The 24,011-nt window shown below is 53.4% G+C and overlaps 7 protein-coding genes across 7 annotated transcripts; 5 read left to right on the top strand and 2 right to left on the bottom strand.

Annotated features, from left to right (window-relative positions):
• Positions 1–599: 599 nt before the first annotated feature.
• Z517_09307 (uncharacterized protein) lies at positions 600–2,480 on the bottom strand (the record flags this gene model as incomplete). Its single annotated transcript, XM_013425217.1, has 2 exons — positions 600–2,267; positions 2,319–2,480. 2 exons carry the CDS (start codon positions 2,478–2,480, stop codon positions 600–602), a joined length of 1,830 nt encoding a protein of 609 aa, XP_013280671.1.
• Positions 2,481–6,467: 3,987 nt separating this feature from the next.
• Positions 6,468–9,171, top strand: Z517_09306 (uncharacterized protein; the record flags this gene model as incomplete). Its single annotated transcript, XM_013425216.1, has 5 exons — positions 6,468–6,545; positions 6,654–7,063; positions 7,848–7,929; positions 7,995–8,033; positions 8,086–9,171. The coding sequence occupies 5 exons, from the start codon at positions 6,468–6,470 to the stop codon at positions 9,169–9,171; spliced, it is 1,695 nt and encodes a 564-aa protein (XP_013280670.1).
• A 363-nt stretch (positions 9,172–9,534) lies between these two features.
• On the top strand, positions 9,535–9,978 carry Z517_09305 (uncharacterized protein; the record flags this gene model as incomplete). Its single annotated transcript, XM_013425215.1, has 1 exon — positions 9,535–9,978. One exon carries the CDS (start codon positions 9,535–9,537, stop codon positions 9,976–9,978), a length of 444 nt encoding a protein of 147 aa, XP_013280669.1.
• Positions 9,979–10,541: 563 nt separating this feature from the next.
• Z517_09304 (uncharacterized protein) lies at positions 10,542–10,922 on the top strand (the record flags this gene model as incomplete). The annotated part of the gene is made up of 1 exon (XM_013425214.1): positions 10,542–10,922. One exon carries the CDS (start codon positions 10,542–10,544, stop codon positions 10,920–10,922), a length of 381 nt encoding a protein of 126 aa, XP_013280668.1.
• Positions 10,923–15,760: 4,838 nt separating this feature from the next.
• Positions 15,761–16,494, top strand: Z517_09303 (uncharacterized protein; the record flags this gene model as incomplete). The annotated part of the gene is made up of 2 exons (XM_013425213.1): positions 15,761–15,816; positions 15,864–16,494. The coding sequence occupies 2 exons, from the start codon at positions 15,761–15,763 to the stop codon at positions 16,492–16,494; spliced, it is 687 nt and encodes a 228-aa protein (XP_013280667.1).
• Positions 16,495–18,723: 2,229 nt separating this feature from the next.
• Z517_09302 (uncharacterized protein) lies at positions 18,724–19,182 on the bottom strand (the record flags this gene model as incomplete). Its single annotated transcript, XM_013425212.1, has 1 exon — positions 18,724–19,182. The coding sequence occupies one exon, from the start codon at positions 19,180–19,182 to the stop codon at positions 18,724–18,726; it is 459 nt and encodes a 152-aa protein (XP_013280666.1).
• Positions 19,183–22,032: 2,850 nt separating this feature from the next.
• Positions 22,033–23,937, top strand: Z517_09301 (uncharacterized protein; the record flags this gene model as incomplete). The annotated part of the gene is made up of 4 exons (XM_013425211.1): positions 22,033–22,684; positions 22,764–23,492; positions 23,633–23,704; positions 23,762–23,937. The coding sequence occupies 4 exons, from the start codon at positions 22,033–22,035 to the stop codon at positions 23,935–23,937; spliced, it is 1,629 nt and encodes a 542-aa protein (XP_013280665.1).
• Between the last annotated feature and the right edge of the window lie 74 nt (positions 23,938–24,011).

The raw sequence follows: 24,011 nt of genomic DNA, 5'->3' as shown, positions 1-24,011 counted from the left end.
AAAGGTTCCCACCACTTGGCCCCGAGGTTCCCAGTTTTTGTCGCGTTCACATGGTTTGGAAGCTTAGAGTGCTCTCTCTCGGGTATTGTTGCCGTCAGAGCCGCTTTGCTGGCCCCATTGCTGCCTGGAGTAGGGACATTACATGCGGAGTCGACCCAATCTACGGCGTCGTCTCCGTTACCAATGCTGCCCGACGCTCTCGTCCTACCCTACGCCCTCGTCCTACCCGACGCCTTCAAGGAATGAAAAACTCTGGTGGCTGGCACCTCTGGGGGCCGTGGCCATCCACCAGTACCAGACCGTGCCTCTCTCCCAGTCTTCGCTGCAAACTGCTGGGAGCCAGTGGAGGATTCGCGCTCTCTTGTTCGGTGCGATTTTTGTTCGCAGGGATCCGTATTATGAAGCTGCAGAAAAGGAGAGTTAAGCGTTGAGAGAGTGACCCCTGCAACTTCCCCTCCGCCCTGCTACCAAAGCTACCAACCGAGACTTTGAAAGGTGGTTATCACGATGGTGATCGCACAGGCAGCAACAACAATGACCAGCCTCAAAACTGGTGAGGCATTTAATAGGTTTAAAGAAAGCATAGTATCCTCGCATAACTAGCGCACCCAATATCCCCTACCGATCACGCCGTACATCGCAGGCTCGCGTGTCACGCCTCTGTTGTGAGGATGTTCGACGTCGAACTCGCCGTCGTCCTCCGTCTTCATGTCCCATTTCGGTCTGGCAAGACTCCCATCGAGCCGTCGCATCCCCTGAAAGCCAAAGGTCGGATCGCAGCAGATAAAAACCAGAGACCAATTTAGAGGGCCTGGCCCGCCCGCCCTCAAGAAAATTCCCTCATCCCCCACCACTGCCTTGGCGTCTTGACGACGGAAACATTTGCAGTGGAGCATGTCCTGTAGATCCTTAGGTGCATCTTCCGGGGGCCAGAGAGAGATGGTATTCGCCGTGAAGGCTCGCTCGCCATCCTCCATCTCCCGGCCTTCCGGATCCCGTTTGGGCTTGCGAAGCACCCAATCTTCCGGATTCACCGCATCTTTGACCAGAGGACTCGACTCCTGTCTACTTACCACGCGTAGCTTGGTGCGTTCTCGAGGGAGCCACTCGCCTTTCACGTTGAAGTCATCCGTAATGAAATCGACGAAAGTTTGCGCGTTGAAAGAGTACCCGTTCCATTTTGTCTTCTTTCGGGAATACTCCTTCGTCGCTTCCTTCTCGCCGCCGTCGTCACGAAACTCGGCATGAATGTATCTCCCTGCTGGGACCCGCCGACTGTTGTCGATCTCGTTGGACGGCACTAAATCTGCGCGGCGTATGGGTGTTGTGTGATAAGTCCTGATTAGTGGACCGCCCTCGGGCCCCCATTCTTTTCTTCCCTCGACCACCAAGAGTTCGCCGGTGGAGTAGTCTATCTGGAAGCTGAGATCAGTCCACGTGTCGTCGATTGGTCCGTCCATGTGTTCTCTTCGCCAGATGAGGTGGTTTGTGAGTTCCGGATCTGGGTCGCCTAGGCGTAGTGAAAACGTAATGATGCCATAGTAGCTCGTCCACTCGCCGCTTAGCTGGTTCGTGACGGCATAGAATTGGTCTTTGTAGATGGTAAAAGACACTGTCGATCCTATACGGGAGCCGCAATCAGACAGCAATAGTGGCTCACCATTTACCTGCTGGGACGTCTCGAGATCATAGACTTCTAGGAACCATGTTTCGTTTGTTTCACGCCCCCAGTTAGTCCCCAAAACCATGAATCGTTCATTATTCCGAACGAAAAGTTTGTTGGTACATGGCCCCTTGGTCGATACACATAATCGGATTCGAGGCCGAGGGGGATTCGAGGTTTTCTTTATATCCACCGCGAGGATATATCGGGTAAAATTGACACCAACCGAACACTGTAGAACCACTATTCCGTCGGCGTAACTCTCGACCCACATCGTTTTCAGAGATTCGAGGTCTATGGTGGCCTGTTCCCGATTCGCGATGCAGACTTGACCAGTGAAGAACTCACGACCGAAGACCTGCTCGGTGTCTCGGCGATCATTGAAATTTAGAATGCGAAGAGTGAAGTCCGAAGTCGTGTAGCATAAAACCCCCATGCTGTATATGAAATTGGGAGTGTATGCCAGAATGCAGACTGAGTACGGTGACGCCTGTTGCAACGCAGACTGAGAGTCGACAATGCGGGCGAGGGTTTGCCTGGGACCGGGACCTGGTTCAAGCGGCGATAGCGCGAGCTGCACCCAGAGACAATATCGCAGATACACCTGATGTAGTCAGCCGATGGTCCATTGTATATACTGGCGCATTGATAGTACCTGCATCACAGCCTTCACAGTATTCTCAGTCTGAAGAAGCCGGCGTGAAGACTTGGCCGTTTTCGCCAGTCTATCCAACGAAAAATGGTCGAGCCGACTTGCAACATCGTGGAAGATATCGAAAGGCAACTGCGAGAACGCGAATGTCATGTCCGTCGACATCTTGTAAGTTAGAGTCAGACCAGTTACCTAACTGAAGGGTGAATGTGTGTACTATGGGATCGATAATGATAGATAACTAGCCTTTGGATAGAGATGTCAGCACTTGAAGAAGACGTATGATCCCTCCTGCTATATACGTGCGATAAGCTAGCGGCTTGGCTGGCGGCCTGACCCCTTGGCTGGCGGCCTCAGCTGAGTGTCCAGTGTCACATGGGTGTTTCGTGACAGGGTTCAGTCGCCCAAAGGAGCCCTGGAACGAAACAGACTGCCACGAGTGGAAACAGTACCTTATGTACGCGGAAGCCAACGGTTGACACAGCAATTCGGACACTGCGGATACAAGTAATATGAATATTGATTTGCCTTCCTTTGCCACTGCTAATTTTGAAAGAAGCCTAGCTAAGCGTCATGATGATCGGCCGGAAGATATTCGACAAACCTTCTCTGTGGACAAGGGTTCGAGTACGACAATGTTCTTGACTGAATGATTCGGGGGTTCCGGGGCCTGGCGCCTGGCGCCTAGGGGGCCCCTGCGTCGGGGCTGTGGGCGGGGGGCCGGGAGGCGACAATACGAAGTCATCAGGGTTGTGGAGGCAACTCATCAGAGGGATGGAAAGTATCTGTCGTCGAGAGCCAACCATTCCACTAGGGGAGCAATACCGACCAGGACGCTGGAAATGCAAATTGCAAATGGTTGGCTGGCATTGATAGACCACCGGAGCGAAAGCCTGTTTGAAAGCGATGAAATGCCTCACTTGGTTCAGAGGCTAATCACTGGTGTTGCCTGCGCAGCGACCGTGATGGCGACCACCCTTGGAAGTTACCCCCTGGATAATGACCACAGAAATCCGTGGTGTCTTCGGCCTCGGGCCCTGAGTAATTGGACTAGAGGCCGCCGAGAGGTATTAGCGTGTCAGACTGATGCCGAGTAATTAGGCAACCATGGCCCCAAGATTGACGTGCTTGGCCACCGCCTGCGTCGTTTGCTGATCCTGCTCGCTGTCCGCCTTGTACGTGAAACGCTCCGTTATCCGACTTTATCTTTGGTTCTGGATCAAGTATGGGATATCTCGGGACCACTCAAAACGCACGGACCCTCGAGTTTGTTCATCAACAGGCAGAAATATAGTAAGATACCGTACCAGATGTCATATTGCAACGAGTCTCTGGAGGTCCGGCTGATCCGCGTCGCGTAAATTGTGCACACATTCTCTTGGGCGACTTCGAGATCCCAGAGGGAAGAAGTTGAACTGAGAACAGGGTTGGTCTGTGCATCTTCCCCCTGGATGCGGACGAGCACGCAGTGCCTTTCTTCCGGGAGCCATTTCCCGGAACCTAACTGTCGCATTGTTCACACGATCATTGTATAGGGTATTCGCGTTCGACCGCGATGGCGGGATATTAGGCGTCGATCCGATCAGCTTCACGAACACTTCCCATCACATGACATCGAGCTGCGACGCCCTTGGCCTAGCTCCAGCTGTGACCACACCCTCCTCAACGCAAGAAGAGGAAGAGGAAGAAAAGGAAACCAGAAAGCAATATCTGAAGGAGGAATTGAAAAGGTTGGAACACGAGGCAGATTGAGAGGCCAGCTATCCTCGGTAATAAACAAGCTGCTATGGAACTCGCCGCATCGGAAAAACATAGTATTTATTGTCCAGCAATAACGAGCGCTTCTTTGGTAACCGAAGGAACTGAATAAGACAGGGATGGAAGGGGTGCGTGCAATGTGTGATAGCTTTGAAGATAATGAAACCCTCATTCGCGGTACCCAATTTTATCACGCCGAACTTTTCATCTGTGGTTCATGTTTCGTGTTCTCGCTCTCAACACCTATGTCGCTGAGAGTTCTTTCATCGATCTCTCGCGCGCGTTCTGCCGCCGCACAGGCAACCAGAGGGTATGGAGACGCTTCGAAATTCCCAAAAGAGGAGCGTGCTATTTGGGAATCAGGGAGAGAGTTACAGTTGGGAGTTCGGTAGGGTTCGGACTGCTCTAATGGGATATTTGATATGCAAAATGAGAGAGACACGACTTGAGAAGTTGTAGAGAGTGTACCAGTGCAGCATAAAGGACAGCAGCATCAGGCTGTGGAAACAGAGGCATCTTCAACGGTCGCGATGTATCCTTTCCTAGCGCCCCTGTGATGTTCTCTTCTGAAGTGACATGCTCTGGCTCAGAAGCCTCCTCTGCTTCGACAATATTTTCTGCCTTCTCCTGCATTTCAGCCACCCTCTTCTCTGCCTTGACTTTCTTCCATCTCGATGATAGACTGTTGGTACTTTGAGAGGACATATAGAGGCCCTTTCGTCAGAGGAGCCGTCCGGACTGAAGTTAGTCTCTTCGTCAAAGGTCTAGGGGAAGTTAGCTTGAGAACCGGTCGCTTTTGCTACTCGTCAGTCCCTCATTAATCGCTCAATTTCCGAATAAAATCCTTCCTCCACGGGATCAGTTGTTGCTACCCAGCATACGCGTCGATTGTGCAGTTTCTTCTGTTCCCGTGAGATTCACACCAGACCGACAGAGAATTTAAGGAATTGCTCCCCGTAGCCACGGGTCTTTCAGAAAGTTCAGAAGCTCTCTTCCTCCCTTCTGGTAGCCATCTTAGCATTGATCTCGTGGATTTGAGAAATCTTTCTTTATCTTCACTACCCAAAACCTTTTCCGACCCTTCAAGTGAGAGCAGTGGCACATCTACCCCGCGCTCCTTACTGCCTTCTGTTGGGTAGTGAGAAGGGCAAAAGAGATAAGAGTAAGTGAGTAGCGCGGCGACGAGAATGAGATCGGCTCCTTTTCCGTCGTCGTTTCGAATGGCCCCCTACGGTTTCTTATCTTGATATGTCCGCAAGATTTATATGCGTTGTCTCTAGCCATTCATCCACACTCTGAGAAAGAACGCGTTTTAAGGCGTTACTGAGCCTCCTAAGATTGAGAAAAGGTTTCTTTTTGAATTGGGACCGTTGATGATGGCCTGAACCTTTTGACAAACGGTCAGGTTGATACCGCCGTGCACGAGCGAGGACTGGCAGCTGAGATTGGCTGCAGCCGCGGGCTCATGACCTCCAAGCCGAGACTTCACAACAGGGGATGAAGGATCATGAAGAGATGAAAGAGACAGCAACAAAAAGGCAAAGGAGGAGCATCCTGAAGCACCAGAGCCAGTGATTGGGATGAATGATGAAAGAGGATCTGTACGTCACATATCTTCCACTGTCCTGCCATGATTTTCGGAGGATGAACAATGGGATCGACTCGCTGACTCTTTGGCCAGAAAACACCCCGAATCCGAGAAGGGTGATGTGATGGTTTCGACCCAGGGTCGGGCAGAGGTCCGGGTGTGGCCAGAGCCGCGCAGACCACCCCCCTCTACGCCCTGAGTTTGGACATCGAAGTGAGCACCTTCGCCAGGGGGGGTGGCTTCCCGCTCGCGCATTCTCGCACATCGAGGCCCGGTAACTAATGAAAAACCGTCGTCAATCGATTGACCGCAGAAGTACGAGTGATTGTTGGGGTGATTGCATCCATCTTCTCGCGCGAAAGCCAGGCTCGACTCGGAGCTGCTCCTCAAATGCATCGTCGATCCAAAAAGAGTACCAAGTAGAAGTCTTGATCAAGAGGGGAAGGGGACAGACTTCACGATGAAGTCGTGTTGATTCTGGGTCCATGTTCATGTTCATGGCAGAGAGTTGTGAGACCAGGGTCGGAGTGCAACGAGCAAGTCGTGAGATGAAGAGGGTTCACTTGCCTTGAATCCTTGGAATGCATCAGGAGACTCCAGACATGCTTCACGATACACAAAAGAAATATGAAGAGGCATGGACTCGGATTTCACGATGGCGCATCATGACGCACCCATGCCTGAAGATGGCTCGTACAGCTTGAACCTGGCCACTTCCTTGTCCAACTGCCTCCTCTTCCGGGCGAAGGCATCAAGAAGTTCCGAATCAGAGTCGCTAGTGTTGTCGGGCAAGTTGCCAAACGACAATGCCCAGTCCGATCAGCAATGTCGAGCTTGTGGAAAAAGCCGACACCACCAACCCTGCCATGCTGGTAAAGGATGGAGTAAGGTCGAGCAGGGCAGGCCAGGGCAGGACAGAAGGACAGAGATCAGGGACGAAAACTCACGTCGGAAGCTCAGTTCGGCTGGCAGGAGATCTACAGACATGGTAGATTGTCCACCGAGACGACGTTCGAGCCGGGGAGGAGGGCCGTATTCGTCAAGGTATCATCGTCCGAGGAGACGTGCATCAAGGCATACGAGATCCTGAACTCACTATCGCCCGTCTTCGTGAATGTGCACAACGGCTTCGGCTTCGACATCGAGAGAATCGCGGTCTACTGCGCCAACGTCCTCGGGCTCACGGACACGTTCGAGAACAAAACGGGATCTCGGTCATGGACTCAATGTACAACGTGGACAAGTACCTGCCCTGGGACTGGGTCTCCATCTTCCCCAAGATGGCCGAGGTCCTGAACCTACCTCTGAAGCTGGACGTGGACGAGATGATGATCAGACCGAGGGACGACTACGATGTTATCCAGATGCTCATCTACAAGACCAGGGACTCGGACCTGCACGCGTAAGTCGCCAAGGTCATCAAGACGCCCGAGAGGTGCTGCACGCTCGCGGGTACGGCCAGGTGCTCGATCTAGGACCTGATCGCGGGCAATAGCGGCCACATGGTCTGATGCTTCAAAGTGTCGATGGGTTTGCAAATGACCTTCCTATCAGACATGAGCAGGTCCATGGGCGTCGACGGGAAGGGAGTTTGAGGCGGGTTCATCCTCGAGCCTCAGTCCGGGTGCTACAGGGGGCAATCGTCATCGAGGGGAACTCACTGTACGCCTCGATCATGTCCAAGTTCAACATCTTCATCAACAGATGTGCGTCTACGTGTACAGCTGACGCGTCAGACTTACTAGGAAGGTGGCCTCGACGTCACCGAGTACTTGTTGGGCCTCGAGATCGGCGATTGCTTCGATTGCGAGGACTTGTTGAGCCTCGAAATCGGCGATTGCTTCGATGGCGAGGACTCGATCCTGATGATGACGAGTACATGTGCATAGTCGGGAAGGAGCCCACCATCCTGTCCGTCATGCTGACTGCGTTGGCAGCAACCACAGGATGTTGAGTTCGAAGACGTACCTGGTCACTTCCTTCCTTATTGAGTTCCACTAACCCCATCGGGAATGTTGGGCGAATAATTTCCACCACTTTCCACCACCTTCCACCCAACAGATCCACAGGGCACGCCATGTCTCCTCATCTCCTCGCTTAATCAATCAATTCTCCAATCAACTCATCATTCCATCAATCCATCAACTAGGTATTTCCACTCACACACCGAACCTGTGGGGCTTCAGGGCCATCTACAGGGACACGGACTCAATATTCGTCTGGGTTAAGGGCAACACGGAGCAGGTTTACATGAACGCGGGCATCAAGGTAAGACCAAAATCACTGAGCTCACGAGCGGGACTAACTTCGTAGGCGTCGTTGCAAATATAAAGTGGTACTACCAGTCGATCATCATATCGGCCAAGAAAAAAGTAAGTACGAGGCGGTCATCCGGGGCGGGACGCTAAACAGAAAGGGGCCTAGGCACACACGACCACTGAGATCATCGGCAACATGAGCTACAGCTCGTACAACAACGACCAACTTGGCCTGGTCCACATGGCGTTGTGTGTCCCGTGCGGGGGCATGGTCGAGTTGAAGCTCGGGCCTGCGCAACTCCACAACATCACTCATCGACTTACCACCGCGTGCGTGTGGGAGGTGTATTGCGCCGGCTGCGCGGAGAAAGACGGTGTCCTGCCACCCGGTGTCAAGGAAGACGAAGTCATGGAAGACAGTGTCAATGACTCTTCAGATGGTGTCAAGGAAGATGATGTCAAGCCAGACGAAGTCATGGAAGACGATGTCAAGGAAGACAATGTCAATGACTCTTCAGATGGTGTCAAGCAAGACGATGTCAAAGAAGACGATGTCAAGGAAGATGATGTCAAGCAAGACGATGTCAAGCAAGACGATGTCAAGCAAGACGACGTCAAAGAAGACGATGTCAAGGAAGATGGTGTCAAGGAAGATGATGTCAAGCAAGACAATGTCAAAGAAGATGATGTCAAGCAAGACGATGTCAAAGAAGATGATGTCAAGCCAGACGAAGTCATGGAAGACGATGTCAAGGAAGACAATGTCAATGACTCTTCAGATGGTGTCAAGCAAGACGATGTCAAGGAAGATGGTGTCAAAGAAGATGATGTCAAAGAAGACGATGTCAAAGAAGACGATGTCAAGCAAGACGATGTCAGAGAAGACGCTGTCATGGAAGACGATGTCATGGCAGGCCGTGGCAGTGGCAGGCTGGACGGTCTAACCAATTACGCGGACAGAAACGGCTTCACCTTCAACGACCTGGCGATGAACAAGATTCGCCGCACAGGCAAGCGCTTCAGAAAGACGACCTTCCCGAACCCGGGAGCCTACATCAACATCTTCGCTTTCAGACGCATGTTCACGCCCGATGTCAAGGCTGCCTGCGTTCACCCGTACGGTATGTCCATGGACATGGAGATGGAGATGATCTCGAACTTCTTCGGCATGGACAAGTCCATCATGACCCCAACAATCGAGACTGAGCTCGTAGATCCTTCCGTGCTTCTGGCCGCGCACCAACAAAACTAAGGAGGTGGAGGCGAAGGAGATCTCGGAGTTCCTCGACGTGGAGCAGTGGAGGGTGTACCTAGTGGTGCCGTCGGACACATAGATGTTCACATGCTTGTTGACCCGTGGAGATGCGGCTTCGTATCCCGCTTTCTCCCGCGCCTTCGTGGTCGGGTTTTCAAGTCGCAGTTATTCGCATATAGATAGCTCTATTAGCTCTATTAGCTCTATATCGCTATGAATCTAATGACATTCATCCAGTTGATGCCGTTCTTTGCTTGTCTTCGAGTCTGGTTGCGCACCCCTCCTCTCGGTGCCGTTCCAGAAGGACTCGCTGTCGCTGCTGTCGTACTCGTGCGCGTAGGTCCTCCTGTGGTGGCTCCTATGCCTCCTGGTGTCCGGGCTCACCGTCGTCACACCCTTGTTCTTGGTGTTGGACTCCAACGTCGGCAGCTGGAGACTTTGGGGTCACCATCACCCTCCAACTTGTTCCTACCCATGTTCAAAATGCATCATATATGCCGCGGCACCTCCAGCAGTGCCCGGTTCGGTGTCGCTGCTGGGCACCTCTCCGCGACTTCGCATGGGGCCTACTGGACGAGGCAAAGAGTCAAGTTGCACGAGGCGGTGGGCATCGTCGAGACAATGCAGAGAGGACTTGTGGAAAGGCTGGTTGGTTCAACAGGGTCATCAATCCTACCCTACCCGACCAACACCGGAACAGGACACACAGAAGCTGGTGACGATGAGAACGATGAGAACGAACAGGACCATGACAAGGGAAAACGGGCATCAAAGTCGTCGAACATCCCGAAGCTAATCCGATAGCTGGAAGATGACACTTTTGCGGGCCTGGCCTCCTCCATTGACGTTGCGGTTGCTGCTGCTGCTGCTGCTGCATGCATGCATGGGATGACGAGATTGCTATGCTAGTAATTGGCAATTTGGATGTGACCTTGTCCACCACACTCTCGGGGTTGTCCGTGTCTCTCAGAGGTTCGGCGACACGCGCCGGGGGCTTGGTGATGTTGATGTCTGGGTATAGGATGATTTTGTCGTTCTTCTTCCTTCTATTTTGAATGAGATGTTTATGATCCACGCACGGGTCGTCGTTATCGAACATGATCACGTCGTCGATCCAGGTCGAGGTGATGTACCACCCACGCTCGTCAACCGGATGACGTGTACGTTGCTGAGCTTGTTCACGATCCTGTTCATGCTCAGGTCCGTGTTGGTGCATGGGATCGGCGTCATGTACACCTCGGTGATCTCGTTTATCTCCTGCTTCTCGGTAATCGCGTTGGTGGTGGTCTTCAGGTTCCTGTGTGCCTAGACATCTGGCGGTGTGCCCGGACTCGGAGACCAAGACGAGTAGGCGCGAGCCGACGAACATGATCACGCGGGGGACCGACGAGACTGATGCCAACGTGGTCGACGAGGGGGACGTGGTCTGGCAGAGGGACGACTTCCCGCCCTGTGGCGCGTTGACGCTCGAACTCGACCCCGAGCACGGGGCCTTCATCAGTCAGGTGGTGAGGAGGAGGCGTGTCATCACGGACGGGACCATGTTCTACATCTATTGGAGGAGCGTGGCGTCGTGGGCGCAGTTGTACTCGGAGATCGCCTCGGGCGAGGGGCTGAAGACGACCAAGTTCAACGCCCCGGTCAACTACTCACGGGCGTTGAAGGAGATCTACGCGATTTCGAAGAGGGTCGCCGACCAGATGCCCCAGCATAGCCCCGAGCATCTGCATCGGCACGCACAGGGTTGATGATCTGGGTCGACCGAGCACTGGCCCGACTACAGGCCGCACCGGCTCGTGATCAAGAACCCGGCCAAGGGGGGGCGGAGTACGACAGAATCTACACCTTGGTCACGTCGCCGATCAGAACGCCGTACCCCTTTACTTGCCCGCATCACGTTCGGGTCGAACGTCGACGAGAAGATCTTGGACACCACCATCCTGGCCCCGCTCAGCAACGACCAGAAGCTCGACTTCACGTGGAGAATCGGCAAGGCGGTCACCTCCCTGTCCGTCATTGTCTTCTACGGTAGGTACGGGGCACCAGCACAAGACCAAGAGGGAGCGGCAGATGAGAGAGAAAAAAGGGTCTAGTACCTGCCTAGTAGCCTTGTAGGGGTTGGTGGTGTGTCTTTCTGCTTAGTTTGGCACGGGATTCGCTTCTCTTTGGAGTGGGTTTGAATGGTGTTGAGTTGCGAGAAAGCGAGACCAACCAACCAGACCCCATTTGCTGCAGAGTCGGTTCACAAAACTTGTCGGCGACGACGGTGTCCGGCAGGCCGATTGCTTGGGTAACGCTGTGAGTTGGGGGTTTGGGCGACCGAGCGAGAGGGAAGCTAGGACGCACGTTTAGCACAGCCCATCTTAACCCATGCGCTCGGGGCGATTGATCATTTACGTTTTCACTTTCAAGTGAGACAAGTTCAAGGCCAGGACACCGTTGGCGGCCCCCCAGGCGGAGGATCCAGCCCCCGGTCGTGAGACAGATCGACGGTGAAAAGAGAGAAGACTGTTGAGGTTTTTGAAACTTCTGAGCAAGAGAGGCTTTTTACTCCGTGGCATCACGAGCATGAGCATGAAGACGACGTTGTTATGACATTTGTTGTACAACGACGGAGTCGGTGGCGGACAGCAGAAGTCGGACAATGGCGTGGCTCGTGCTATCCTTGACGAACCAAGGGCCGCAGCAGACCTTTACTTGCTATTCGTACTGAGACCAGATAGATAGACGGCAATACCGAGTACCGAGTCACAATTCATACGCATTCACAGAGCCCGATCAGTGGAGAAAGTCGATGGACTTGGGGAGCTCGGAGAAGACGGCGAGCAAGAAAGTGAATTCACCCGTCCCAATTCTTTACGTGGGAATCTATTGACCCAGACCTTACATGACTGGGAGTTCGAAGAACTGGATCGGGTTGTCGTTGGATGTGCATCATGCGCCTGGGACACGAGCTCTCGGACCATGATGGCGGCGGATTCAATATGTGATTAATGACACAAAGGTCTTTTTCTTTCTCTCTTTTTTTGATAAGAATACGACCAAGATTCCACTTTGCTCAGGACGTGAGTCAATGACGCCCTTTTCTTTTCGATCGTACCATACCACTCGCTGCATTTCGATGCATTCAAAGTGTATCCGTGACATGGTCGTGTCTGTCCACTTGTCCTTGGCCTATTACTGCCTACGTTGGGCATCAAAGAAGTGAGGACTGACATTTATTTCCTTCCCGTGACTGTAGCCCCCAACAATGATGGGAACTGCGATTGCCAAAGCGAGCGGTGTGCAACATAGATCAAACACCGGGTCCAGACGGAGAGGTTGTAGACTCGCTTCGAAACCCGGACATGATATCGGCGGGGGAAGAACGTGGTGGTAAAGCCCGACACGCCGTGTTATGCCCGATGGTGCATGGAGAACTGCCTGAAGGGGTCTGCATGTGTGTGAGCAATTGCGTACGCGAGGAGGCCACTGAAAAGCACCGGCAATGATAGCGGCAGAGAAGAAAACGGCAGATATCTCTCTAATCGCAAAATCAGTGTCAAACAAGACAAAGACGAATCCATATTGGCTGCAGCGGCTGGGAGCTCAAGCTCCGGCTCCGACTCAACAAGAAGACGTTGGAAGGAGACACAGGGTGGGAGTGGTTCCTCGACGCAGAACGTGGCCTTGCTGCTTTCCATGGCGCCGAAGCTGGTCTCCTGACGAATTTGGGCTTTGATGCCAACGTCAGCATTGTTACCTCGCAGCTGCTTTGGATATGACACAGACTACAGCTGTACATCAGGACACACTGTCTGAAGAGACGACTCCTACTTTCTGGAACCGAGAATGCAATTTTGCGGACGGCCTTTGCTGCATCCGATTTACAGTGGAGGCATGTTCGTTCCAACTAGCTCCCCACTGGAGCCTGTGCCTAGCGAGCACTTGTTATTCGTAGCTTCTAACTTCTACGCTGAACGGACGTATCCTTTATCATTAGTAGCGGATATGTAGAGTCCGCTTCTCCAAATTAAGCACAATCCCTCTTCATACTCAGCTTCTGCACCGCTTGCTTACCATCGAGGACCCCGATCGCCACGTATCCAACATCTTCCTCGGGACGAACATCCCCAAGTCGAACCATCAAATCTCCCAGCGGCTTCGACTGGTCCGCGGCGGCATCCTCCATGGACGATATGTGAGGAACAACGGCAACGTTCTTACCGCGAGCATCAACGCACTCCGGGGGGCCAGAATGAAGAATGGTGCATAATTCCCTTGAATTTTTCCATGCTGGGATAGTCCGGGATATATCTCTTGGCTGCACACCCGGCGCCGCTCAAGTCTACCTCTCTACCTCTCTAGACTCGAGAAATCGAAGGAGACATATCCCCAATGCCGATGATTGTCCTCCTCAGGTCGTGTTTGCCGAACGCAATATGAATTTTTCATCGGTTGACCATCCCTTCTGGACAACGAAAGACTTGGAACATATCGTGTTACATCAAAGTATCTTTAGCTTTGGGCTGGGAAGACTACTGCTCCTGGTGGTACGGCGTCCCCGGCTTCCTCAGTGTAGAGACCTACCAAGAGACCTATGTGAAATACACCCAACACTTGTGCGACCGGCTGAACGAGCTGGTCTTGGGCACCGCGGATGAGTCGTCGTCGTCGACATACGACCTGCACGCAAAGTGCGCCCACCGCTCCGATCGGGCGCACCTCTACAACCTCGCCGCCATGGTCGAATCTCCATTTGTCCTCAGTCCAGCGCTTCCAGATTCGTCCCGCAGCTCGAACATCTCAACGGTAGGGAATAAAGAGGCATTGGAAAAGCATGTAGGAGCCAGCTTTGGAGCGGCAGTGATGGCTGCCCTATTTGGAGTCTGCGAGGGTTGTACGTCACGTTCATTGGGAAGGGCAGAGTTCGACCAAAAGGCGAAAGGCAGCATGCCTCTACAACTGGGAAATTATGTCGAGAAGACTACTTCCGGCGTCGGTGTCAATCCAAACCCGACCGCAGCTGCAGCACTTCTGAGGTTCTTGGTCAGAGCAATATTGCATCTTGGAAGAGTGGCCATATCCGCCTGGCATTTGCGGTACATCAGGGAGGCCAGCGTCAGAACAAGGCCTAACTCATCAATCATGAATCGCTGGAAAGGCTCTCTCATAATGTGCCTTCCTTTCGCACCTTTTGTTGGCAATGACGTTTGCTCCAGTCTCTTTGCAAGGCGCCTCTGGGTGACTCTGGGCGTCTACCTCGTCGAGCGGCCACGAAGAACCTCACGCCACTCATGCCAATGGACGGAAAAGTGTCCAGATCTTCATCACCAGCTAGACTTGAGACGATTCCCGGCCAGGTGGGCAAGTGAGTCCATTTCAAAGCCCGGCTTTGCCGATTTCACATTCAATAGCGACCAACTAACTATACGCCAACATCAACTAGGTCGATTTCATCGGCCCACCCATCATCGACTTGACCTTCCCATCGACTTGACCCTCCCATCGCCTTGACCCTCATGACCACCCATCAGCAACCAAGTTGAGAAGACGGTCCCGTATTGTTTTTCGAGCTGGCCTCGAACATACCGATCGTTCTTGTACAGCAAATAGTCCCAACCGGTCCGCAGTCATGGGGATCACAGACAATTCCGGCGTAGGGTGTCGAAGCTCGTGTGCCGTTCCTAGACACGCAATTCCTAGAAGTTGCCATCAAAAAAAAAAAACCGCCCGGCGTCGTCCAAAACATGGTCCAGTTGGTCTCGGGGGGGAGGTCGTCCGCGAGCCAGCTGGAAATCCTTTTCCTTCTGTGTGATCTACAATCTCGTCTAAGCATACCCTTCGCGGGCTCCTATAGCTGCTCTTTTGCTTCTGTGTTGATATTCTCTTCACATTGGGTAAAGGAGCGTCCGAATGTGGGCGGCAGGCCTCCTCCCGATTGACGTTTTTCTGACGGCAATTCTTTTCATCATAGAGGCGGTCTCTCAATGTCTCAAAGTGTCTCTCGAGTGCAGTCTCTCTCGAGTGGCTGCCATACGATTTTGCTTGCTCCTCTTCGCTCTTTAGTGCAGCCTCGAGATCGTTATCGATCAGCGACTTCTTCTGGCCTCGCGAGGTTCAATCTCCCGCCGTCGTCGTAAACTTTGGTCTTGGCCCAAGTGAAGCAGTTGGCCGGGTGAGCAGGGACAGCTATGGGGTCTACACGATCTTAGCTGGTCACATTATGTACGTTTTCCTCTCATCCGTGTCGGTGATGACACGTTTTCAATTTCCCCCAGGCCAACAACGCGAGACACTATCGAACAAGACTAAACCTTCTCCTTCGGACCGCCGTCGTCGCCAGGAGTGCCTCGAACACGCGCCCAATAAATTGAACGCTTCAAATGCTGGGCCAAGAGGAGGACTGTTCCGAAGATAGATCAAGTCCCTCGGCCAGGTTATGCACCGGGCGCATATGAGGCCAAAGGCTGGCAGATTTGACCAGCAGACGATTCTCCTCTGTTCACCACCACTGCGACGTCGATGGGCAGCAAGTATGTTTCATCCAACTCCGGTTTATAGCCGCCAGAAAAAGCATTGGACGACGAGCCACGAGATTGTCAAGATGGCAAGGGACATTGACGTGTCGAGTTTCCATTTGACGGTAGCGCCTTGGAAATTGTAGGCGGATCGAGCAAAAGGCGTGGAAGACAGTGTTGACGAAGAAGACCCTCTGCTCTTCGCAAGGATGACAGCTGGACAAAAACTCTTCACGACCGATTCGACCACACTGAGCACCCTCTAACCACCACCACCACCACCACCACCACGCCTTTTACTTCGGGAACAGGAAGCTCGACAGCTTCTACTTCGGCTGTGGGGACATCTACTACAACAACAGGCGAGCTTGCCCATGTGGAAGACGTACCTGACCATCGCCTGCAGAGGCTGCGGCTGCGTGTCTGCATCGAGCGGAGAGCAAGAGCTTCTTCGACGCAGAGTCGACAGGTTCGTGTGGGATATATGTCCACGACTACGGTGGTGCTGCTGCCGCTGCGGCGCGCGCTTCAAGTCCCTGAAGCGGCTCATACTCTGCTCCGGGAGACGGACAAGACCTCAGGGCGGACATGGGAAACTTGCAAGGTCCAGTATGGGTTGATATATCGCAAGCAACAAGCCCGTCTACTGGTCCCCCTACTTTACGAATCCCGTCTCCAACCAAGAAATATCAGCCTGTTCTTTCTCATGGTGTCATCTTGCACGCGCGCTCGCCGCGGCGGACCATCGAGTGGGACAACTATCGACGACTTCAAGAACGCCCTGACGAAGGGCATGCGAGGCATCGACCCATCGAGGTAAATGCGGCATTACAGACCTAGAATCATCGGTGCCCGGGAAACCCGCGAGACCAATACCCCTTCCGGGGTCAGGAAATGGGTAGCAATGCTGTCCAGGGGCTTGAAAGCGACAAGAATAGTCATGAATGGGCGAGTACATGACTCACTCTTTCGAGCGTGTATCTTCCACACCTTCTCTCCTTGTAACCAAACTACTACTGCCAGCTCATGGTGGCAGCTGTCATGGGTTGGACCCAGGAATAGGCCTGGTTCTGGCGAACCAGCTCCAAGACTAACGCCAGGACTAACGCCACCTCTGAGACACGCACGGTAGCAACTGAGACACCGTACGTAAGGAAAGGCAAGGGAGAGAAACAAAGGTGCAAGGGGTAATGTAGGGCGTGTACGGAAGAGGAAGACAATGGGTATCCCTTACAGAGGAGCGTACGATATAAGGAGAGAGAGAAAGGATGTTATTCCTTCTTCCTCTCTCCTCAAATTTATCCTCCTTATTACTAGGTTGGCTAACTAGTTGCAGAACTCTTTCTAAACCCTCACAGCAGCCAACAACGGACTGACCGGTACGTTTCGACAAAGAAGCACGTCAAACACAATGCGTCTTTCGACTCCTCGAATTTGCAAAATCCGAACCGGCGATGATTGCGGCGGTGGTTTTTTGAGGTGAGTTTGAAACGCCCAAGGCCCTTGAAGGCCTTGTCAGATCATGTCACGAATACGACGTGGCGCAGGGCTTCGTCCTACTCGTCGATCTGCGGGAAAACGATCAATCTTTCTTTAACAAATCCACGAGCAATCAAGAGTCGACAGAAGAGTCTGGCTCTCTTGCCTACGGAAAGCTGAAAATCAACACATATAGTCGAAACTGAAATGGAAAAAAGACGACAACGCGAGCCAACTCTTGACCAGCAGCTACATCTATCGAATGAGGACGAAGAAGTCACCGCGATGATGTGACTACCAATCTCTTCGGAACTTTCTGCCTGTTATTTTGCGCGGAGGCAGGATTAGGTCTCCTATCGGCCCAAGCAGCCCGCTTCTGCCCTCGTATGGCGAACAATGGCGAGAAGCGAACCTCGACCATGACATTGTCCAATGCCATGTCTCTGTCCATGTGTCAATCAGAGCATGCCCCAGATCCCGTGCACACCCGTCGCGTTCTCCAGCTCGAAAAGTATAGATCCTGATGCTTCTCAGGTGCCTAATCTCTGTCCTTTGCTTCTGGAGCATCCGCACGATGAAAGAGGGCGGGGAACACCACTTTTTCAAACATACAGGTATCCCTTGCCGTGACGGAGGCGTCTCCGAGGACGATCATTCGCAATCTCGAGCGAAGAATCTGCAGTGGTCGACACAAAAGCGCTGCAGGCTCGAAAAGCAGGGTCAGTTCGGAATCCACGCGTGGGACTTACCGGCAGGCCTTTCTTTATATCAGCCCACAGCTTGTCCTCCACCTTGATTTGGCGGGACCACCTTGGCTCTCTCATTTCAAAATCCTTTGGGCGAGCTCAGCACAAACAACGTGCTATATATCTGAGTTTGTGATCCCGAGAAGCCTTGGGCAATATGTCAAGTGACAATCAGAGCTCGGTCAATGTCAAAATGACAACGACTCGAATCCGGCTTGTGCGACATCACAACGAACGCCACGTAAACAAGGCAAGCTTCAAACACCGCGTGTCTACAACATGGGCAAAAACCCAAAGGCTTCGAAAAAAAGAAGAAGCACCGCCGGACACGGGTCGCCAATGGAGCGAATTCGACAGATGCGCTCATCAGCTGCGCATTGGGCGAGAATGGATGTGGTTCTCGGCAACGGCTTCGGCCCCTGTACAGAGCCACGGCAACTTTATGGCGGAGCATGTAGGAACAAGAAGATGGTTTGGGCCCCGAAGGGGGCTTTCGAGTTCGAGATATGCTGATCCACCGGCTGAAGGGAAGGGGGGGAAACAAAATTCAAAGTGCGTAACTCGCTCGGTACGAAAAGCCGTCTTCTCTTCCAACCGAGCTGGAGCCCAGGGGCCAAGTCCAGGGACACTGGGTGACTGGGTAATCAACTGGACAAGACTGGTTTCCAGGCAGGTCAAAACTCTGCCGGTGCCGGCCTAGTTGAATGGGTGAGACGGGGGAGGGGTGGAGGACTGGGATCTTACGCAATTAGGGTCAAGGTGTACGGGATCGATGCCAACGAGAGCCGCATCCATCCAGCAACCTTGCCAGGGGAGGAAGAAGATTACCATGTCCGTCGGAGAATCCCCCAGGGCGACTTTGGGTTCGGCGGCGGTCCGCGCATTCCAGGTGACGCCGTCGACGTCGCAGAATGGCATTTCACCTCCGGGTTCGCCACGAACAGCTCATCCATCCGTCCTGAAGGACAGCTTGGTGCTCGTGGGCACGGACGGGCAGACGCCGGGCGTAGCGGGACCTGGAACCAGCTGACGCGCACAACTTGACGGTGAGTTTCGGCAGCCCGACCAGCGCCGCGAAGGACGTGTCGGTCGGTGAGCTTCAGGGAGAACAGGTCCGGGGTAGGGAAGTTAGTCGGCGATGGATGATGTGGTGCGGATTTCTGGCGGCAGAGAAGCGAGACGCAATGGTCGCGGCGACCGAGCTCACCAAGATTCATCGACAGCTCAGCCAGAAGCATCTTCAACATGCCGTCGCAGTTTCGCTGCAGAACTCTCGCAGACATGGCTGTCCGATCCGCTTTCGACCCCAAAGACATGGTACGTGTTCCTCTGTTGGTCGCGTCGAATCACGCAGGTTAATCCGTAGGCATTGGAGACGCCTCGCCGTCGCTACCCTTCACCGATACCTCTCTTCGACACCTCTCTTCGATACCTCGCAAAGAGAGGTCTTGAGATCAATTTGCTACACTGTTCGAGGTTGTCGACGATGGATTGAAGAAGGGTGTGCATGAAGTTTACGCTCCGGGGGTTGAGGTCGCCCAGATCTTCTTGCTGTCCCTTTGCTTGGTTCAAATCCTTTTGGCTCTCCGCTCGAGGATTCGACGCCGCAGATGGCGCGCACCAAAGTCCTTGGTCGACCGACTGCCAGTTCGTACTTACGACACACTGTGAGCACGACCTCGTCCACCACTACTTCGCGTGCCGATCGTTCTCATACCCATCCTGATCGGAAGGGCTACAAGCACAAGCTCGGCCGGCACCTTACCCTCGACTTGTCATGTGTCAAAGAGATGGGCTTGTCAGAGGTGGGCAACAATGTTCGCCGAGGAACTTCACATCACTTGTCTGGCATACGACCATCGAAGGTTCGGATCTTCGGATACTGACTGGCCCTGGCCAACCCAGACTTCTGGGAGGTCATAACCTGGCTGCAGAGTAACGACATGCGCGACGCCATCACATACGCACAGACCAGGGAGGAGGTCGACAGGTCTAACATTGCCCTGTGGGGGTATTTCCCTCTCTGCCGCTGAGGCCGTGTATGTGGCGGCCACCGATCGACGGGTCAAGGCTGTGGTCGCACTGGTGCCGGACATGGACGGCACCCAGGTCGTGAGAAGGCTGGCTGGCACCACCTCACGCCATGTTGGCCATCCAGGGCTTGCTCTCTTGGTCGCGTCGAGTTACGCAGGGTTCATTGACTCACAGCCGGGAAGTTCCCCGGTTTCGGACGAGAATAAGAGTTCAACTGTCGGGGCAGAGGTATCACGAGTTGAACGGGCGCGGCGTTTGGCGAAAGTTTACGAGTAAGCCGTTGACCGCTTGCCTTTTGCTAAAGATGTGTGTGCCGAGAGGTTGAGGGGAGACGTGACACTGAATGAAATGGGTGAATGAGGTGGAAAAGTCAAGTTTTTTTCATTCTTTTTCACATTTTCTTTTGTCCAGAGCGACAATTCTGTCCTTTGCCGTCATTGCTTCCGGGCAGTGACCACTCCTCAGCATCACTTCTATACTCGGTGGTCTCACTTGTTGTCGGGACAATCGCATCTGATTTGGCGCAGCTTCTCTTGAGTAGGAAGTCATCCGCCAACTTGGACAGAAGATGCCGTGGACCGGATTCTGGTCAAGTTACAGTATGACAGAGTCGGGCGACGGCACCCAACGAGGAAGAACTCGGTCGGCATGATTTTCCGAACCACCACGTCCGAACCACCACGTCCAGGTCACAAAATCTGATTATACGTCTTTGAACAGGAGATCCAAAAGTGTCTGAAGGGGAACGGCGCCAGCCAGGGGCCAGAGAAGACAATCCAAGGCTGGCTGGAGTGCAGTGGATCGATAATGTGAGGAGGACTGATTATCGAATTCGGCTCTTAGCTGGTCCAGGATCTCATTCAAGCGGTGATGGGGTTGGGCTGGCCAGGAGGAGGCGCAGGCTCCGAAATTGGGGTTGCCGCGATCTGTCGTCGAGTTAAAACATGTTGGACGCACAATGAAGGAAGGGGTACCGCAAGTGCGCTCTCTGTAGCGTTGATCTCGCGGTGGAAGGATGGCTTGGTAGGAGTCCGAGATGGAAGTCTCCCTGTAAAGGACGATAAGGTATTGAGTCAAGGCCGCAGTTGAGGATGCTTGGGGATCAAGTTAGCGATGATACGCGCGCAGGGAGGTCGGCAAAGCGAAGACATGAATGTGTCCATTGTGAGTCCCCACGATCATTTGATCGATGTGTGTACCAGATCTATAGATGTAGACATGAAGACAGGCATGGCGATGGATATGAAGATGGACGTACAGATATAGATGCCGGTATAGACACAGATACATCATCTTCATGTACAACTGGAGAGAGTCTGTTAGCCAAAGAGGCTGTGGTGGGTGACAAAAGACTGCCTAGAACTTGGCGTTGGTGGTACATCAGGATGCGCTGATGCGTATTGTCGGACCTGGACAGGAAAGGCATCTTCTTGGAGTCCTGGGAGAGCTACTCCCTTGTTCTGAAGCGTAGATCTTGGCCGGTAAAGACTTGCTGAGAAGGAAGGATGAGAGGGTCAGATTTACGCCGGACATGGTTGGCAACGCTCGATCATCATCTCGAACGAGACTCCGTTCTACAAAAAGGCCGCGATCAACAGGATCATGGGGGGGGGGGATCGCGTATGACCCGGTGAGCACGGACTCGCAGTGTATCACAGCCTCCATCCTGATGGTGGTCAGATACTCGGTCGCGCCCGAGAGGCTATGCGGGGCGTTCCACACGAGGGGGTGGCCGTACACGTGTCAAAACGAGTACCTTGTGTCACCGAACAGCCCAGCACACCGCCCACATGACAGCCCCTTCCTATTTAAGGACCGCCTGCTCACCGTCTCAGGGAAGCTTCCCTTTCCTTCCTTCATGCTTTCAGTCTTGGTTCAGATATACTCTCAAGCAATATTTCTACCTACCTGTTTCCCATCGCCACCCTCTCTCTGCCTATCTACATAGGCCGTCCCTCAGAACGCCCTGTCAAGTAAGTTGGCCAAATAATTTCCACCACCTTCCACCACCACACCTAACAAATCCGCAGGCGTGAGAGACAGATTTGCCTGCCTAATCGATCGATCAATCAGTCAATCAAGTTGTCCAGCAGTCCAGGATGTGGAAAAATGACGAGTTTGTTCGAGGTCATTGGAGGCTTGCCGGAGGTGAAATGGTGCCATTCCTCGACCGCGAGGGAGACCCACCACCACCACAACCAACATCCGTCCCACCACCGCAGCCACCATTGCTCCCGACGAGCAATCCCACCGCCGGCGAAACCCCGTCGAACATGACCGACCACAGAGCGGTCCAGCAGGGAGCGATCATCCAGAATGAAGTGAACGAGGAGGGAGTGATCACCCAGAATGAAGAGACCGAGGATGAAGAGGGCGGGCATGGAGTGCTCATCGAGACTGTAGTTAACCACGCGGAGGGAGTGATCACCCAGAGAATAGTGAGCGACCACGGAGTGATGACCAGAAATATGATGATCGCGAATGTGAACGTGGAGGAGGGAACGGTCACCCTGAGAGAAGTGAGCCGGCTGGGAGAGGTCGTCGAGAATGAAGTGAACGAGCAGGAAGACACACAGGTTGCTGGTGACCAGACAGACCAAGAAGAGGACTTGGAGTCGGTGGATGACAACTTTGCAACCTACGGCATTGCGATTGGCGAAATCAATTCGCACAATCTGTCCAATGAGCTGGTAGCTGCACGCGAAAAGCTGTTGACATTCACGGACCGGTTGATCAACTACACTGATGTTGGTGCGTCGGCGGACATTTCCTTTCTCGCCCTCCTCTTCTTCTGTTTTGGCTGGCAACTAATCGTGTTTCCCCGTCACAGGAACTGAGCCGGTGGTAGACGCCACGGATCGGGAAGACCAGGGAATGTCGCAGAAGGCCGAGTATCTGTGGGGCCAAGTCAACTACTCCTGGCTGACCCTTCTCAATGGTCAAAACGACCTGATGAGTGACGCTATGGCCTGCATGCTGATCGGGCTGTGGACAGGCCGAGAGCTATTCTCGCCGCAACATCACGCTGTTACCAAGAAGGTGTCGGAGGTGTTGGGTCAGAAACTGGTCAGCCTTGGCCCTTGGGTGTCGGGCGAAGGCGTCTCGCCGCCCACGCCACTAGCCGTACTTCTTTTCGGGTCCGAGACCTCGACGCACCCTCTGCAACGCCGGTGCAAACTGTTGGGGGAGACTCTGCTCGCTCTTTCTGGCTCATCTATGGGGGGAGCAGTCGACGAGACGATGGCGAGAGAGACGGCGCAGGTGCTGGGGACCCTCTTCGATAGGGCGGAGTCGAAGATCATGGGGTCGGAGAGTCTCAAGCTCTTTGATCTGGGACTGGCCGGTGTGAAAGAGTTCCAGAGTGAATTCATCTGGCTCAACGATCTGGCGCTCAGGCAGTATTTCTCTCCCCTCCGTCCGGACGTCAGGCCCGAGAATCTACTTTCTGTCGAGAATCTGGAGGAGATGGCGAGCGTTGCCCTCAGACACAGCGACAAGTTGGAGCCAAAAGGACTGGTCGATTGCGAAAGGGGTATATGGGAGGGAGACATCATTGACCGTGAGTTTGCTCTCTTGCCCCCCCCCCCCCCCTTCCCTTTTGGTTATTCCAGACACACACCAACTAATCTGCGACCCAGAGATCATGAAATGTGTGTCTCATCCCTACTATGAAATGGTTGGCCAGTCTCCAATGGAAAGTACAAGCACCGCCGCACCATAGACTGCGCCCGGCCATCGGCTCTGCGGGAACTTTCGAAGACATTATGGATCGTGAGTGCTGCTCTCTGCCTGTGCTGGTCCGGACACACCAACTAATCTGCTGCTCAGGTGTCATGAAATGCGTGGATTATCAATACTATGAAATGGTTGGCCGGTCTACAGAGGAAAAAGCACAAGCAACGCCGCACAGTAGACTGCGCCTGGGTATCGGCTCTCCGGCCATGGTCATCCTCTCTTTTTTTCCTCAGACCCTAGAAGGAATGGCTGGTGCAATGTCCCCCTAACACCCCTAAATGAGCATTCTGTCCTTCTTTGCCTCGTCAAATTTCAATTTGCATCCTCAAACTTTCACTTTGTC

The sequence above is a fragment of the Fonsecaea pedrosoi genome (assembly GCF_000835455.1).
Source record: "Fonsecaea pedrosoi CBS 271.37 unplaced genomic scaffold supercont1.6, whole genome shotgun sequence".
Taxonomy (NCBI): Eukaryota; Fungi; Ascomycota; class Eurotiomycetes; order Chaetothyriales; family Herpotrichiellaceae; genus Fonsecaea; species Fonsecaea pedrosoi.
This window is presented reverse-complemented; position numbering and strand designations above follow the sequence as displayed.